Raw genomic sequence first — 16,055 nt, forward strand, 5'->3', positions numbered from 1 at the left:
AGAAAACAGAATCTCCATTCAGCAGGGTCCACTTCTCTCTCTTTCTCCCTCTCCTCTCCTCTCCTTTCCTCTCCTCTCCTCTCTTTCTGTCTTTCCCTACCCCCCTCCCCCTCCCCCCCATCCCACTCTCCCTCTCTGGTGTATCTGTCTACAGCAACCAGCGTCCTCCTCATCTACACGCACTGAAAGGAAAGAAATATCTTTGGTTGGGAGAGAAGGAGGAAAAAAAAAGAGAGGAAAAACTTGCCTGGTTGTGGAAAATGACACTTGAAGTAGCAAAGCCGGCAGCGCGAGTTGAGTCTATTGTTTCTTAAATTGCCACCAGGGCTTTTTTTTTTTTTTTTTTTTTTTTTTTTTTTTTTTTTTTTTTTTCTTCCTGCTTCTTCAAGTGAACGGTACCTCTTCAAAAGGAAACTCCAGCCCCTCCTGTCCTCCACCGGCTTGTGATCATTACAAAAAAAAAAAAAAAAAAAAAAAAAAAAAGCAAAAAAAAAAAAAAAAAGCAAAAAAAAAAAAAAGCAAAAAAAAAAAAAGCAGAAAAAAAAAGCACCCAAACCAAAAATTAACCAACCAAACAACCCCCAACAGCCAAGCATACATCTCTATTTTTTTTTATTTTGGTCTTTTTGTTGGATTTTCCCTTCTTTTTTTTCTCCGTTTTTTTTTTTTTTCGCGTTATCGCTCAGTTTTGAGCGAAGGTTTACATTTTTTAAAAATTTGCTTTCCAGCCCGCCTTGATCTTCTAGCGCGAGTTCATCGACTCAAAAAAAAAAAAAAAAAAATCTCTGGCTGGCGTTTTTCTTTCCTTTTTTTTTTTTTTTTTTTTTTTTTTTTTAATTTTCAAGGGGGAGGAGATTTTCCACAAGAAAAGGTTGTTTTCATGTTTGGGATTCAGGAAAGCATCCAACGGAGTGGAAGCAGCATGAAGGAAGAGCCGCTGGGCAGCGGCATGAACGCGGTGCGGACGTGGATGCAGGGCGCCGGGGTGCTGGACGCCAACACGGCGGCGCAGAGGTGGGTACCGCACGGGGACCGCGGCCGGGGAGGCGAGCTGCGAGCAGTAGAGCTGGGAGGCGGTAGCGGCCGTGGCCACGACGGGCCCGGCCGCGCTACTGCGTCTGCCGCTCGGCTCTGTTCGCCTCTGGGGCTCGGTGCTCCCCGGCCGCTCTGTCTTGATTGCCTTCGGCCGGAGAGCCGGGAGCTGCCTGAGAAGAGCCCACGCTTTGCCGGCAATTTCCCCTGCCTCGTCTGTGACTGTTTTCATTTTGTTTTAAGCCAGAAGAGGCATCTCACGAGCATAATGTTGGATATCTGTGTTTTCTGGGATTGCTATTTCTTTTCCGGCCGGTTGTCTTTTCTTTCTTTTTCTTTTTTTCCCCTCCTTCTCTTCCTTCCGTCCCTTTTTTCTTTCTTCTCTGTTTCTTTCCCTTCTTTCCTTCGTTCTTCCTTTCCTTCCTCCTTTCCTTTTTCTTCCTTCTTTCCTTTTCTCTCCTTTAAAAACTTTTCTTTTCCTTCCTTTCCTTCCCTCTTTTGCTCCCTTTCTTTTCTTCTTTCCTCCTTTTCCCTTCCCTTCTTCCTCCTTTCTTTACTTCCAATCTTCCTCCCTTTTTCTTTTCCTCATTCACTCTCTTCCTTCTTTCCTTCCTCTTCTTTCTTCACTCTTACCTCCTCTTTTTTCTCCTGTCTTAACTCCTTTTCTCTCCTCTTTTCTCTCGCCATTTCTCCTTAGAACCATCTCTTGTTTCTCCTCTCTGGTACTCCTTCCCTCTCTCTGGAGCTTTCAGTTTTTCTTGGTCCACCCGGAGAACAGCAAATCCTAACTTTAATTCTGACATCTGCTAAAACTCTTCCCCATTCTCTGTCACCATGGCCCCTTCTAGCCCCTCAGCCACTCTCAGCTCCTGGAATGTGGCCTGGAGGCACTGCTCTTGGAAACTGACCTGGGCGAACTTTCCTGGGCACCCACAGTATCGTTTCTGGGGACTCCTGGTCCCAAGTGAGAAATGGCCTTTCTTTCTTTCTTTCTTTTTTTTTTTTCCAGGCCACCAGCTGGTCTTGGGAGAATGGGAGATCTGGTGGCCCCAGGCCCTATCTAGCCTAGAGAGGGCGGAAGGGGAAGAAGGAGGATGACTAATTACATCATTCTCATCTTCCCCGGGGTTGGGGACAAGTGTCCATAACATTGTTCCCATCCGCAATGATTATAAGGATGGGGTGGTTGGTAGTGAGAGTGAGTTAGGTAACTGGGCTAGAAGCGAAAGTGTGCTGTGTGTTTGTGTGGCGCGTGCGTGTGTGTGTGCGCGCGCCCTTGTGTCGGGCAGGTCGGGCTGTCAGTGGCCGCCCTGCACTCATGGCGCCCCAGCCTCCAGACCCCAGGAGGGCGCGCTCAGCTGTCAGCCCTTGTCCATAGGATTTCTGGAAAGAGTGTGAGGATTTCTGCGGAACAGCGAAAGTTTGTCAGGACAGATCTTTAAAAAATCCCAAGTTCCCTTTCCCACAGCGACCACCTCTGACAGCTCCGAGTTCCACCCGCAGATCCTTTTTCTCCACATGCTTTATTTGGGGGACGTGTGGCTTCCCCAGACGGGGCACCCGCAGCCGAGGGAACATGAGGTTTCCTGGAGGATTGCTGCAGCGAGGAGCAGAGCATGTTCCCCATCCACTCTCACCTGTCCACGGGAGATTCGAGGCGGTGGCGGGAACCAACTCCCATGCCCCCCTCTCTCAAAGTTGTAAATGACCGGCTTAATTCCGCGGTCGCGGATTCACCTCATCCACAGCTACTTTTCTACCTCCCCATGCAGCGCGCGTCAAGTCGGAGTAAATGCGTACAGCGTTTTTTCTTTTGCGCAAAACCCAAACAAAACTTTTACACCTCTTTGGCGAGTTCGGGGGGCTCAGTGGCTCTTGGCGGGGAGGGGAGGACAAGCGAAAGCAGGCATGTCCTGTCGCCAGGTGGGCCTGAGGCTCTTGAGGGTGCGTGTAAGGCCCCCACTGGGTGTTTTGGGAGCAGAGACCGTGGGTGTTTGAGGATTCGCGCGTGTGTAAGGGGTGACAAGGGGTCGCGGGTCGTTGTCCCGCTTAGACGTCTAACTCTGCGTCTTTGGCCGCAGCGGGGTGGGTCTGGCCCGGGCTCACTTTGAGAAGCAGCCGCCTTCCAATCTGCGGAAATCCAACTTCTTCCACTTCGTCCTGGCCCTCTACGACAGACAGGGCCAGCCCGTGGAGATCGAGAGGACAGCCTTTGTGGGGTTCGTGGAGAAGGAAAAAGTAAGTGGGCGCAGCGCCGCTGCCCCTCGCCCCCGGCTGGGGAATAGGCCCAGGCGCTTTGGGAGGCGCGTTCCTCCGCGAGTGCAAAGCATCCGTAACATACTCCTGTGCGGGGTCCCCCAAGCCACTTCCCGTCCTGGGCGAACCCGGGCTCCTCGTTCAAGTCCTGCTCCCAAAAAGTTCGCGCAGAGACCCCAGAGGTGGAGAGAGGCGAGCCTGGCTTCGCACTCTAGAGTCAAGGGCGCTGGGAATGAACCCGCCTTCGACTGCGCGACCACGCGCAGCTCCTACCTCTGCTGGCCCAGGCTCGAGCCCCCAGGCCCTAGAAAGGGGATCGCGCCCGTGCGAGCCCCACGGAATTTTCTGGAAGGATGGAGGGAGAAGTAAGGGTCGGGAGGACGACAGAGGGATTACAGTTGGCCGCAATTTTTGCTGTTCCCCGGGCCTATCCGGCTCCCCGGCCGGGGGATCCTGCTTGGGGAAAGTTGCCTCAAAGTCAGTCCACTAGCTCACACCGACCTCTCTCCCGCGTCTCTTGTTGTATCTTTGCATCCTGCTGCAACCCAGGAAGCCAACAGCGAAAAGACCAATAACGGGATTCACTACCGGCTCCAGCTCCTCTACAGCAATGGTGAGGCTCCCTTCGGGTCCGCGCCGGCACCCCGGGGCTCCGGGTAAGGGGAGGGGGAGAGGGGGTTCAGGTGGGCCCAGAGAACCCAGAGCAAAGCTCAGTCGTCCATCACCGTGAGGGTAAACTGGCTTCTCCTGAGTTTCGCCTGAAGAGGTTTCACCTGAGGAGGCCCTAGGCGGCTGGAGGGCGGCCGCACTGGCGGGCGCGTACCTGGGGCCAGGTGTGGCGTCCTTGGCCCTTGCTGGGTCGATTTCTTTTCTCTTCCCCTTCCTAAGGCCGGTTTCCTTCACTTAGCTTAGACCTCATTCCCGAAGTCCCGTGAGTTCAAGGGTCTAGAGCGGTCAGGCCTTGGTAGCTTCGGGAGGACGCGCAGAGGGGCTCAAGCCCTGGGAAGGGAAAGTAGCCTTGTAGGGGTTCTGCCTTTTGCCAGCCGCTGTGCCTGGGCACTGGCTTCCAGAAGCACACGGGCTAGGCCAGAAGCCCGTCTCAGGACCCAGGGGTAGGGGGTCCTGGCTGTGCTTCTCCGAGGGAATTGGAGTTCCATCAGCCGTGGAGCCTCATTCTTTGTTTCGTGCAGATCCTCTCTCACTTAATTCTCTTTGGTCCCTCTCCCCCGCCCCCCCCTCCAGGAATAAGGACGGAGCAGGATTTCTACGTGCGCCTCATAGACTCCATGACAAAACAAGTAAGTTTCTTAATTTCGCGCCGTGAGGGTAACTCAAAGGCCGTGAAATTTGTAAGGGTCAAAAGGCTGGATACTCCTTAGTTGGAGGGCTGGGACTCGAACTCCCAGAACTCCCATTGCCAGGGCAGACCTCGCTCTCAGCACCACCTTCCTAGTGCGCATATGCTTGTTGGCTCGCAGCTGGGAGGAGGGGGTGGTAGTGGGAGAAGACAGCTCGAGGGCTCCTTCCCTACAAGGGAAATTAGACCTTGTGAATTAAGACTCTGGGGTGCCTAGTGGAGAGAATAAGGGCTGAACTTCCTTTGACCCTGCCCAGGAGCCCCAGGGGGCGCAAAAGTTATCCAGGGACCCTGGTGCAGAGTGGGTAGAACTTGTGAAATCCAAACCATCAGGGCTTCCCCCAGGTAGCGGGAGCAGGTGAGGGGCAAAGAAAGCTTCCCAAGGAACGGTGAGATGGAGTGAGAACTCAGGTGACTCAATCTACACATTGGAAAAAAAAAAAAAAAAAAAAAAAAGTTGCATGGCGGTAGTGTTGGAAGAGGGAGCTGACAATTGTTAGAAGACATTTTGCAAAAATTCTCCTGCTTTTGCCTCCAAGTTTGGCAAGAAGCCAGGTAGGGCAGGGTGAGTGAGCTTGTGGTCTTAAAGGTACATAAACGGCATTGCATTTTCTTAAGCTCCCCAACACGAGGGTGCTACTCAGAATACTTTAAGGTTGAGTTATGGTTTAAAAGTTATTATTAAGAGCAGAGTCAGAAAAGAGGTCTGATGTTTTAATGAGGCACAGGAACTTTTTTTTTAATTTAAGAAAAAGTTTAGTTTTGGGATTAAATATTTTGGTTATGTAGTTGAAGGACTTAGTAACAAAAAAGAAGACAGTTTTATTGGGTGGAGGAAAGAAATCAGGACAAAGAGAAAAGTTAGCCATTGTGTACTAACTACCAATTTAGTAAGAGAGTTAAAAACTTATTTGCTTGATTTAAAACGAGGGAGGTAGTCTTCATAGATCCTGGCTTGGAAAGTTTCAAGTGAGGGTATCCATGCATATTGAAAATTGTTTTTAGATACCCATGGCTTAAATATGCTGTACAAAATGCACATTAATAAGCTGTTAGGAGTTTCAGAATCTACTCAGCAGGAAGCAATTTTATAACAGCTAATTTTAATTATTACCTTCACATTTCATTGTGAATCAAGTAGAAAACATGAGGGTATGAAATGTATTTTTTTAATGATAAATAAATACCTAGTGAAATCTATTTTATTATCCCCAAATATTTAACTTTCTTGAAGATCTGTTTATTTCTTAGTGGAAATAAGTTCAGAGTAAATTCACGTGTATACTCTTAGTCTTGGTATTATTATTACTGTTCTGGGTTTGATCATTACGTGGGATAATTCCCTTTCATTTGGATACACTGTATTTTGCTAAAATTTTTCCTGGCCAAGCAAAAAAAAAAAAACAAAAAACAAAAACAAAACAACAAAAACAAAAGGCCGAAAAAGTCTGATTTCGGTAACTTTCAAAAAGTAGTATCAACACAAAAATGTCTTAAGTGGAGTTTTGTTTGAAAGATTGTCTTTGATACACTGGATATCTTTCCCCATCATTCATATCAGAGGAAAGAAAAGATAGGAGAAGAGGGAAAATATGAATTCTAATGCATAGTCCTCATTTATTAGAATTTACATTTTAAAAGATAAAAAAAATCCCCACAAACCAGTATAAAAGAACTGTCTGCTTATGAAACATTGGCCACTTAGATATTATAAGCAGCTCTAAGAAGAGAGTGGTTGTAAGGAGCAAAAAATTAGGACATGTATGAAGTGATTACTTCTCTCAAAACTTTTAGACCCTTAAAAAAACAGTGCCACAAGAATTCATTTTCCCATTATGAAATGAACTGACAACACATTCTTCTATGGTGGAAGAATAATCTTGATTTTTTAAGGCAGTGATCTAATACAATTTATTAGCAAGGTCATAGAGCTTTAAAAAAACTATAGTCTAAGGCATTCTTTGACTTGGTCTCATAAATTCTATCTGTTGTGGGGAGGTGGGACCAGAACAGGGTACATATAATTTAATGCTAGCAGATATAAGAAAGTCATTTGCCATAGAAATTACATAAAATTATAAGTGTTTGCAATTATATATTTTGGTGGGGAGACACCTGAAAAAAGTTTTAGTAATTATCTGATTTTAGTTTAAAAATAGCAATAAAACTGTTTTTTTTTTGTTTCATTTTTTTTTTTTTTTTGAGGCATACCTGTTTGCTTTCATAATAGTTGTCTAAGTCTTTCTCTGTAGCTTTTACTTTGAAAAGCAGTCCCTGTCTGTTATCCGGTTGCTTGTTCCTTGCTTATGTGCTGTAAGAGTTTGGGAAATAGGTTAGCTTCTTGTGTACACAGTTAATACAATAATTTTCAAAAAGCAGGTCCATGTGAAGAAGCATAACTTTTCTTAGCTGTGACGTAACTATTATGTTTTAGCCTTGATGAGCTAAACAGTGGATTCTCCTCTAGCTTGAAATTATTCTGTGATAAATGATTGCCAAGTCTGATTTTAAATTTCTTAAATTTTTGATTTTAATTATGCAGTGACTCCTTCAATCAGAAGTAAGACTTGACATAAATGGACTGATTAAATAGTTCCTTTCTTTCCCCTCTGTGAAATTCTTCAGGATATATAGACTCAGGATTTTGATGTTTAGCGTGCAGAATGGAGTAATTTCAGTAGTGTGATGAGTTCTAATAACATCATAAATTTCAGATGGAATATCTAGACATGGTTCAAGTGTCTTAGCTGCTTCTTTATCATGACATTTTTCACCTCAGAGATGCAGGTTTATGTGTGTGATGTCATTTCTTTGACTCACAGGTTGGGGTTAAAACTTGAAGAGAATCCTTGGCAAGCAAAAATCAAAACTAGCTGGGCACTTTATATTTCCATAGAATGTTCCTGCTCTTGAGTAGAGTTAGCAGCATTGAGATCAAACAGAAATGTACTCAATCAACCAAGATATATTGGTATGCACAGTATTTCACACCTTTTTAAAGTGCCTCATTATATCTTTTGGGTAATGATTTTTAATTTTGGACTCTACCAGGAAAGAGGAGGCTTTAGTAGAAGTGAATGTGTAAGGATCTGAGCTCTTGTATCCCTATGCATCTCTTCTAAAATGCAAAGGATATAATGATATTCCAGATATTTGTCCACCAACTAGAAATTAAGAGACTTGCTTTTGGGAAGGTTTGTTCAAAACCAAGTTTAGCTGGACTAAAAATAGGCCGTTTTTGTGTCATTGCTGTTTTTGGTATTCCATTAGTGAGCATGCAGAAAGGCCTGCAGGATCCAGAAGTTTATGGCTGTTGCATCCAGAAACAGTATCTGCTGCAGAAACTCACATGAACCCAGTGGGGGAGGTCTGAAGTTTAATGTACCTCGTTTCAGATTTTCATGTAGTATTTGAAACATGATTATGTTCTGTGATTGCTTCAGCGAGTTATCTTTAGATTTTTTTTTTAAAGCCTTTATCTCCCCTCCTATCATCTTGCTTTGAAAAACATGACATTTTTATACTTCAACGAAAGAATACCAGATTCCATAAAGGTATCAAAAACAAAACACTCCCTGCCTTCAAACAAAAGGTTTTTTGTTTTGTTTTTCTTTTTGGAGAGGGGAAAGTAATAGCCACATAATCCTTGCATGTATGGATTCAAAGGTAGGTGATAATATGCAGTGAGAGGACGGTTAAAAAGACCCAGCCCATTGGGAAGCCTAAGGTACAATCATCAGAAATGCTGTCATATTTCTCTTTCCAGCTAATCTTTATATATTTGTTTTGATGTTCCCAGTACTTTAAGTTATGGATGCAAGTGCATTTTTTCCTATTGATTGTTTCATTATATCCTGCCACAGCGATGTGGATTTGATTAACAACCCTTCCCATTCGCGGTTCTTCATTGGTAGATAAACACGTCGTTTTTAGTGTATCAATAAGTTCCAGAGGAATTCAGCTAGGCCATTGGAGAGGTTCTTTCATATATTTGTGGAAACAAACAAAAAAGAACGGGCAAGTTTATGGTTAGGAGCCATATTTCAGCAGCTTACTCTCTTCTTTGGTAATGTGTCAAAAATGCAGGTGATTTAAATTTCCTTGCACATAGAGGAATGAAGAAGTTTGGAATTTTTATGCATGATCAGGACCTGTGTTTGGGAAAATGTAAACTCATCACAGTGGAAAATGTGTTGTTTGGAGTCTGGGGGTGAAAACAAAGCTGATGGTTTTGGAGAGATTGCCGGAGCCAGATGGCCTAGTACTTCCCCAGTCTGGCGGTCCAACTGCTCCCTCCTGGATAATATACAGCCATTTGTTCGGGGATATTTACGCTAGAGCTGTTTCCATGTGAATGTTTGAACAGCATTAAAAACGAACATATTAGTAGTGATGCATTTATTGAACTTGTATGACTCCGCAGATAGTCTGTGCTTATATTTCTTAGAGGAATAAAGGAGTGTTTGGATGTTGGCGAATTGTTTATATAGTTGTGGAGTGAGAGTGATTTGGTCTTAGTGAGTAATTAAAATATGTAAGCATTTGGACACTAACGGATGTAATGGTGGCACCTACCTGGCAGCTCTGTGGTGAAAATTAAATGAATTCATACGTGTAAAGTGCGTAGGACAGCGACTGGCACATATTAAGTGCTTAATAAATTAGCTGCTTTTATTATTTTATTACTATTATTATTATTATTGCCCCATTGGGTTGACAAAGCTGGTTATATCTGCTAATATAGATGTAAATGTTATCATATGAGTGAAATATCTTTTATTACTGCTAGAAAAAGTAATAGCATATGATATTGTTAGAAAGATCCCGTTATCGTGGTGTTTGAATAATATGAGAGATTTTATTTCTTTGAGACATAAAAGATGCATTCTAAAGCTCACTGCTTTTGGTACACATTCTCTTTTTATTCAGGGCTGTGATGTAACTGAACAGAATATTGAATATGATATCATTCCTTTGCAACTTTCCTAATTCACTTCTGAAAACAGGCCTGCTTAGCTGCTGAGCTGAAATTACATCTTTGTAATTTGTTCACTAGTAGCCAAGCTGCTAATTGAAGCAAAATAATTTTTATTTTATTTTCCACTTTTAATTTTGGATTTCTATTTGACACAACTGTTTATGAAATGTCACTTGTAGTGTTTTCTTTGACACAGGTTAATTTTTAACTGGGACCACTTGCCGGAAATTTCTTGAACCACATTAGTTATTTTTTTTTTTTTAAATGACAAGCAGTGGAACTTGGTGGTTGAAGATAATGATTAATAATACAATGTGTTTATAGTGTAGGTGTTCATATTATTTTTTGATTAGTTTCAATGCTTGGTAATTTGCTGCTAAAGGCATGCTGACAGTTTGTATTTAGAGGACACTTTATTTCTGGTTGAAGGATATACTTTGTATATTCAGGAGTGTGTTCTGTAAGGCAACAAATCAGGTTTAGCCTTTTATTTTGTATTTGGAAAAGAGTGATGTATAGTCAATGGTACTGTTTTGATTTAAATGGGAAATAAGGAGTTTTTGTTAGTTACAGGTAACCTAGCCACCTGTTTTCTTTCCTCCTTTCCTACCTCCCTCCCCTCCTTTCTTCCTTCCTTTCTTTCTCTTCTTTCTTTCTTTTCTTTCCTTTTCTTTCTTTTTCTTTCTTTCTTTCTTTCTTTCTTTCTTTCTTTCTTTCTTTCTTTCTTTCTTTCTTTCTTTCTTTCTTTCTTGCCTTCCTTCCTTCTTGTCTTCCTTTCCTTCCTTTCTTTCCTTCTTTTCTTTTTCTTTCTTTCTCTTTCTTTCCTTTTCTTCCTTTCCTTCCTTTCTTTCCTTATTTTCTTTCTTTCTTTGTTTCTTTCTTTCTTTCCTTCCTTCCTTCCCTTTTCTTTCTTTCCCTCGCTTCCTTTCTCCCTCCCTCTCTTTTTCTTTCCCTTCCTTTCCTTTCATCATTCTTTCTGTCTTTCTAAACTAATGATACCAAGTCTCCTATTGTTTATAAACTAAGAAAGCTTCTTCATGAAAACATTTTATTCCTGAAACCCTCTTGCAGTCTGATGAACCAAAGTCAAAAGTATTCCCTTTGCCCACTTCATTCTGGCATGGAACACAAAGAGTTAAAACTGTTAGAAAAGTAAACAAAGAAAAGCCCTGCTCAATTCTCTGTATTTCCTTTGCATCCCTTCGAAGTATGATCCTGGTGTACTCGCACCTAGGAGTATTTTTTGAAGCATTTTTTGTTTTAGCATGTAGTCTTTATCCATAATAAGTTTCAATTAACTTTTAAGACCCAGTGATATTTTTGACAAACAGAGCTGAACCATAGTTCACAAGATGCCTTCTAAAACAGTAGCAACCAAGGCAGATTTTCTCTAGTGATTGATTTATTTCTTTTCAAAGACGCTATAGGTTGTTACATAATTGGGCATTTGAAACTGATGGCATCCTATCCTCTCTCAGTAGACTTTCTGGCACTGTTGTCGCATAAAGGTGTGAAAGTTTAACAAGTCCTATTTTTTCCTTCTTTTTTTTTAAATGTAAAAATTATTCGTTGAAAAAACCCTCAGACTAAAAGTCAGTAGAACATTAAAAATAATTGTGATATTTTCTTTGTGCTCACTAGAGGAAAATATTAAGAAAAGGGAGGCTAGTGTATCAGAAGAATAAATCTGCTCAAAATATGTCAGGTTTTGACAATTTGTTTATCAGTTTTACTGGGTTTCTAAGTTGAGATGAAGTTTGTGCTGCTTATTCTTTTACTTTTCTTCCTGTACAAGCATTCCTGCCACCTTCAGGGATTTATTTGCATTGGCAGGATGAATGTAAACAGCGCTTTCTACTTGATACTGTGTTTTTTTGTCAGGTTAAAACCTCCACTTGCTTCACTTTCAACTCATTAATTTAAATAATATATTTCGTATGCTTTCTCTCCCCTTCCTGCCCATCTCTATCACAGGCTTCCCATCCTTACTCTTGATAAACACATTGATTTATTTAAACCACTGTTGCCTTTGTCGCTCTCACAGCAGACTACCTTCCTTGCAGTGAGTGGACGCATGATTTACTGTGGAGGATGAAAATAAGCCTTCTTCTCAGTGTTCCATTGTCTGGATCCTAAACCAGCTGTCTATTAAAATGGTTTCACTTAAAGTAGTTGATGCTGTTTATATGCTTCTGTGATCTCCCAGCTGGTCCAGCCTCCTCGTGCTTTACTCACAAAGGCACGTCTTTAAATTAGGAAGAAGAGCAGGAACTTCTCCCTAAGTTGGTGTTAGAAGACCCCTTTCCTTTTAGGCTTGAAGTCTGAGTTTGCTGAACTGTGAACCAGTCTTGCCATGGGTAGTAAATGTATATGAGATTTGATGTGTACGTAAGTTGAAGGGAGAACTTGGTGGCATTTTTTTTTTTTTTAAAGTCTGTCTTATTGTTGACACTCTGCATCAGAGACATTTATTAAAATAGTTTTAGCCTGTTTTCTTATGTTGGATCTCATCAGAACGTTGATTTTTTTACCATACTTTTATATGATTTTGTGAGTGTATGTGTATGTGTGTGTGTGTGTGTGTTTTCTTTTTAGGGCCCTACATGTGGCATATGGAAATTCCCAGGCTAGAGGTCGAATCAGAGCTTCAGCTGCTGCCTACACCACAGCCACAACAACGCCAGATCTGAGCCGCATCTGCCACCTATAGCTCAGCTCACAGTAATGCCGGATCCTTAAGGCACTGAGTGGGGCCAGGGATTGCACCTACATTCTCATGGATACCAGTCAGGTTCGTTGTCACCAAGCCACAATGGGAACTTTGTGTGGGTATTTTACCAAGCCTTTTCAGCAAAAAAAAAAAAAAAACCAAAAAACAAAAAAAACTGTTTAGGGGAGGTGGGAGCTGGAGCTGCCTTTGGCCCAGTTCCACTCTATAGCAAACCCTATTACGCCAAGGTTCTAGATTACTTTTCAGGATTTTAGTTCTACCCCCAAGGACAGGGAAAAGGCTCTGTGTTTTATGTGCTTTTATTTCAGAAGTCCCAGAAGCAGCCAGCCTTCTTTTATCTGTGTTTATTGTTCTGTCGAGGCTCCAAGGAAAGGGACAGCTGAAAATTCATGCTTCCATCCATGCCCAGAGTTCCTAACTATTTCTGAGCAAACCCAAACTCTTGCTTTCATTTTTCTAGGCTTGATTTAGAGAAAGATTCTCCATTTTGACTCTGCTGCCAGAAGTGAAGTGGCAGGTTGACATTTGGTAAAGATGAATTGCGGAGGCCATGAGCCTTCAACAAATGATGTTCAGTCATCCAAGATAAAAACAGATCCTGGGAGTCCGTGGATCAGCCACTATTTGGGGGAGTCATCAGTGTATTCTCATTCTCATTTAATTGACTATCATTGTGGGTCCATTGATTTCAGTGGAACCAGCAGCCTCAGTAAAGGTAATATTGGTATCATCTAGAAAGAATCAAAATGACAAAGTCTGACGTAACTGATACTTTTTCTTCCCCCCAAAGCTGATTTGTTTTTGAATAGGAGGGAATAACCCCATTAATACCTGTAAATTTTATTTACCAAGTTACTTTTATTAGTTTAGCATGACAGAAAACTAAAGTTGAAACAGAGGCTGTCAGGGTATGAAGAGGACATACAAAACACATAATGATAATAGATTTTCACAGAATTGTATGGTTAGAATTTGTTAGCACCATGTATGAGATCTAATCAGTTATTTACAGTGTTTCTTTGATTTTTTAAAAGCAGTGCTTGCAGTAAATAAGGCAGGCAGATATAAGTTTTGGTTTTTAAAACATTTTTAATTTACTGAATGCATTTTCTGGAGTAAAGCAACATCTTGGGTATTTAAGAGGTCTTTTGAGAATGCGGGAAAGCAGCATCCATGCACGTTCAAACCAATGGATGAGAATTTGAGTCATAATATGATATTAACATAATCTAGATGACTTCCCCAGAAGATAGTTATGGATTACATAAAGTGGAGTAGTAACTTTACTGTGTGGAGATCTGGTTGTGAGCTCTGATGAGTGGCAGGCACCCCCTTAACCAAGTGGTCAGAGTTTACTGCTGGTAGTGGAACTAGTTGACAGTGTGATGTGATACATGGAGAGGAACTCAGTGCCGCATCTGTGGTATTTCAGTCCTGAATTGCATAACTTTAGTCTAAGTCTCAGGAAACATTAGACAAATCCAAACTGAGGGTGTTTTACCAAATAACTGGCCTCTATTCTTTAACAATGTCAATGTTGTGAAAAACAAAGACTTAGAATGTTCCTTATTAAGGAGTTAAGACAATTGAATATAATGATTGATATTGTATTTTTTATTTTTTTTGCTACAGTGGACATTATTGGGTAATTTGTGAATCTCAGTAAGGTGTTTAGATCAGATTGTATTGGAGCGATGATAATTTTTGGATTCAGATAATTGTGCTATGGCTAAGTAAGAGAATTCCTTATTTTAAGGAGGTACAGACTGAGGTATTTAGGGCATGTCTGCAATTAAGAGAGAAAATAGAGAAAGGAAAAAGAATAGCAAATTTACTAAAATGTACGCGTTTGAGACGTCTGGTTAAAGGGTATCTAAGAATTCTTTTTTTATCCTTGCAACTTTTTTGTAAGTCTAAAGTTATGTCAAAGTAAAACATTAAAAAATATAGAATTATAGCAGGGTAACCATAGAAATGCTTTTGATGGGCTAATGGTAAAGAAATGTTTTCTTCTTGTGCAGGTACTTTTTGTCATTTTTAAATCTGTTGTTTTAGTTTTTTAAAAATTTGTTGTTTAAATTTTTTGTTTTGTGATAGAGTTAGGTGTCATAATCAGAGCCTGCTCTGTAGGTTCACATACACTGTGTCATAAGCCATCCCCCACCATTTACAATTCTGAACATTCTGGGTTCATAAACAAAGCCCATTCCAGCCAACTACAAGTTAGGTACCACAGTTTCTATGTGTCCTAAAGAGGGATAGTCTGTGGTTAATTTAAGTAGTTTCGACACCAAGAAATTGGGAGTTATCTGAATGTGTGAAAGTAATTTTATTAACAATTTGAAGCTGTGTTATATGTGTATTATGCAGTGATACAGTGTTAAGTTTGTTAAAATGTATCCCCATACAGAGTACTGCTCTACCCATAGCTGTGAGTTTTTTCTTTGGCCCAGGTATTGACATGTAGATCTTCTAGGAAGCTGAAGTCTCAGGCCCATTTCCTGGTGTCCTTAAGCGAAATGTTTGCACACATATTTCTAAAAACAGCAAAAGCATCTTGGCTGGTGAGGTGGTTTGGGACTCCAAATTTTGAGAGTCAGACGTAATTTTTCTTACTTGAGAGAGATAGCTATGGCTTAAGACCCACCCCAGCATATGTGGGTGAGTATTACTGTTTGGGTGGGTGTACACCCTGGAAAGCACATGTTTTCAGCCTGTAGGCAGGAAGAAGGATTTCCCTTGACTGATGAAGCAGCTCAAAGAAGACACAGTGAGTGGCCTTATTAACCATACCCTCACTTGTGCTCTGCTACTTACCTCTAGAGCGTCACATGCTGGAGCCGGAAGTATCAAAATGAGAGACCAAGACGCACCATTAAATAATCAACTCCATGTGCTTTTCTGTATTTGAAATCACTCAAGTATCTCAATCTGGGACACCTTTTGGGTTTTCCCTGTCCCTACTGATTAGATTTATTTTTATTCTGAATTGAAAGGAGAACTGTGGTTGTCTTGATGACAGAAGCCCCCCTCAGACCCAGATCCAAAGCTGTGCATCATGATATAGTGGTTTATGGGACAGAGAGGATCACATCCCCTTCCACTCCATTTGGGCTGATCCTTGAGAACATGTCTTGGAACTGTCAGTCCAGTGAGGCCTTTGGCTCTCAACAAGCTAATTGACCTGGGACAGTGGCGAATGGTTCCTTGGGATAGTTTGTTCTCTGCTGCCTGGTTCCATTCTTAGCTCACATGATGCCTTTGTTTACAGGCCATAGTATACGAAGGCCAAGACAAGAACCCAGAAATGTGCCGAGTCTTGCTCACACACGAGATCATGTGCAGGTAAGAAATACCTTGTTCTCTCCCTTTAATTAGCAAAGAGAAGATGAATTTGTATTTCAAATTTAGGTGAATTCAGGTCTGTTTTGGGAGTATATGCTTCTATGAGGCATCCTCAAAACTGTTGGAAGTATGTGGTAGTCAAATGTCAGGCATCACAGTGGTTCTCAATTATTTATTAGATCTTATCCTAAAAGACATACATGTCCATTTTGATATCACACTGTTAATGGGCACAAAGCAGTGCCCTCCCTTCTTCCTTGCAGTCGAATAAAACACAATATAACCCTTTTAGTGTTAATATATGCACTCAACTGCATTGCTAGTAAAATGACTTAGAGTTCTACTGATGTTAGCAG

The 16,055-nt window shown here is 41.7% G+C and overlaps 1 protein-coding gene across 5 annotated transcripts in view; it reads left to right on the plus strand.

Annotated features, from left to right (window-relative positions):
• Positions 1-386: 386 nt before the first annotated feature.
• EBF1 (EBF transcription factor 1) overlaps positions 387-16,055 on the plus strand; it is a 394,923-nt gene continuing 379,254 nt past the window's right edge. For all 5 annotated transcript variants that reach the window (XM_005672579.4, XM_003359834.5, XM_005672581.4 and 2 more), the window contains exons 1-5: positions 387-1,014; positions 3,114-3,270; positions 3,838-3,901; positions 4,531-4,586; positions 15,626-15,699. In XM_005672579.4, the coding sequence (XP_005672636.3) occupies positions 881-1,014; positions 3,114-3,270; positions 3,838-3,901; positions 4,531-4,586; positions 15,626-15,699 (485 nt within the window). In that variant the 5' untranslated portion in view covers positions 387-880. The remainder of the gene's footprint in view (positions 1,015-3,113; positions 3,271-3,837; positions 3,902-4,530; positions 4,587-15,625; positions 15,700-16,055) is intronic.

Source organism: Sus scrofa, chromosome 16 (genome assembly GCF_054392235.1).
Source record: "Sus scrofa isolate SSC_HxYL_T2T_F1_AM1 chromosome 16, Sscrofa_HxYL_maternal_Yorkshire_Landrace_v2.0, whole genome shotgun sequence".
In the NCBI taxonomy this organism is placed as follows: Eukaryota; Metazoa; Chordata; class Mammalia; order Artiodactyla; family Suidae; genus Sus; species Sus scrofa.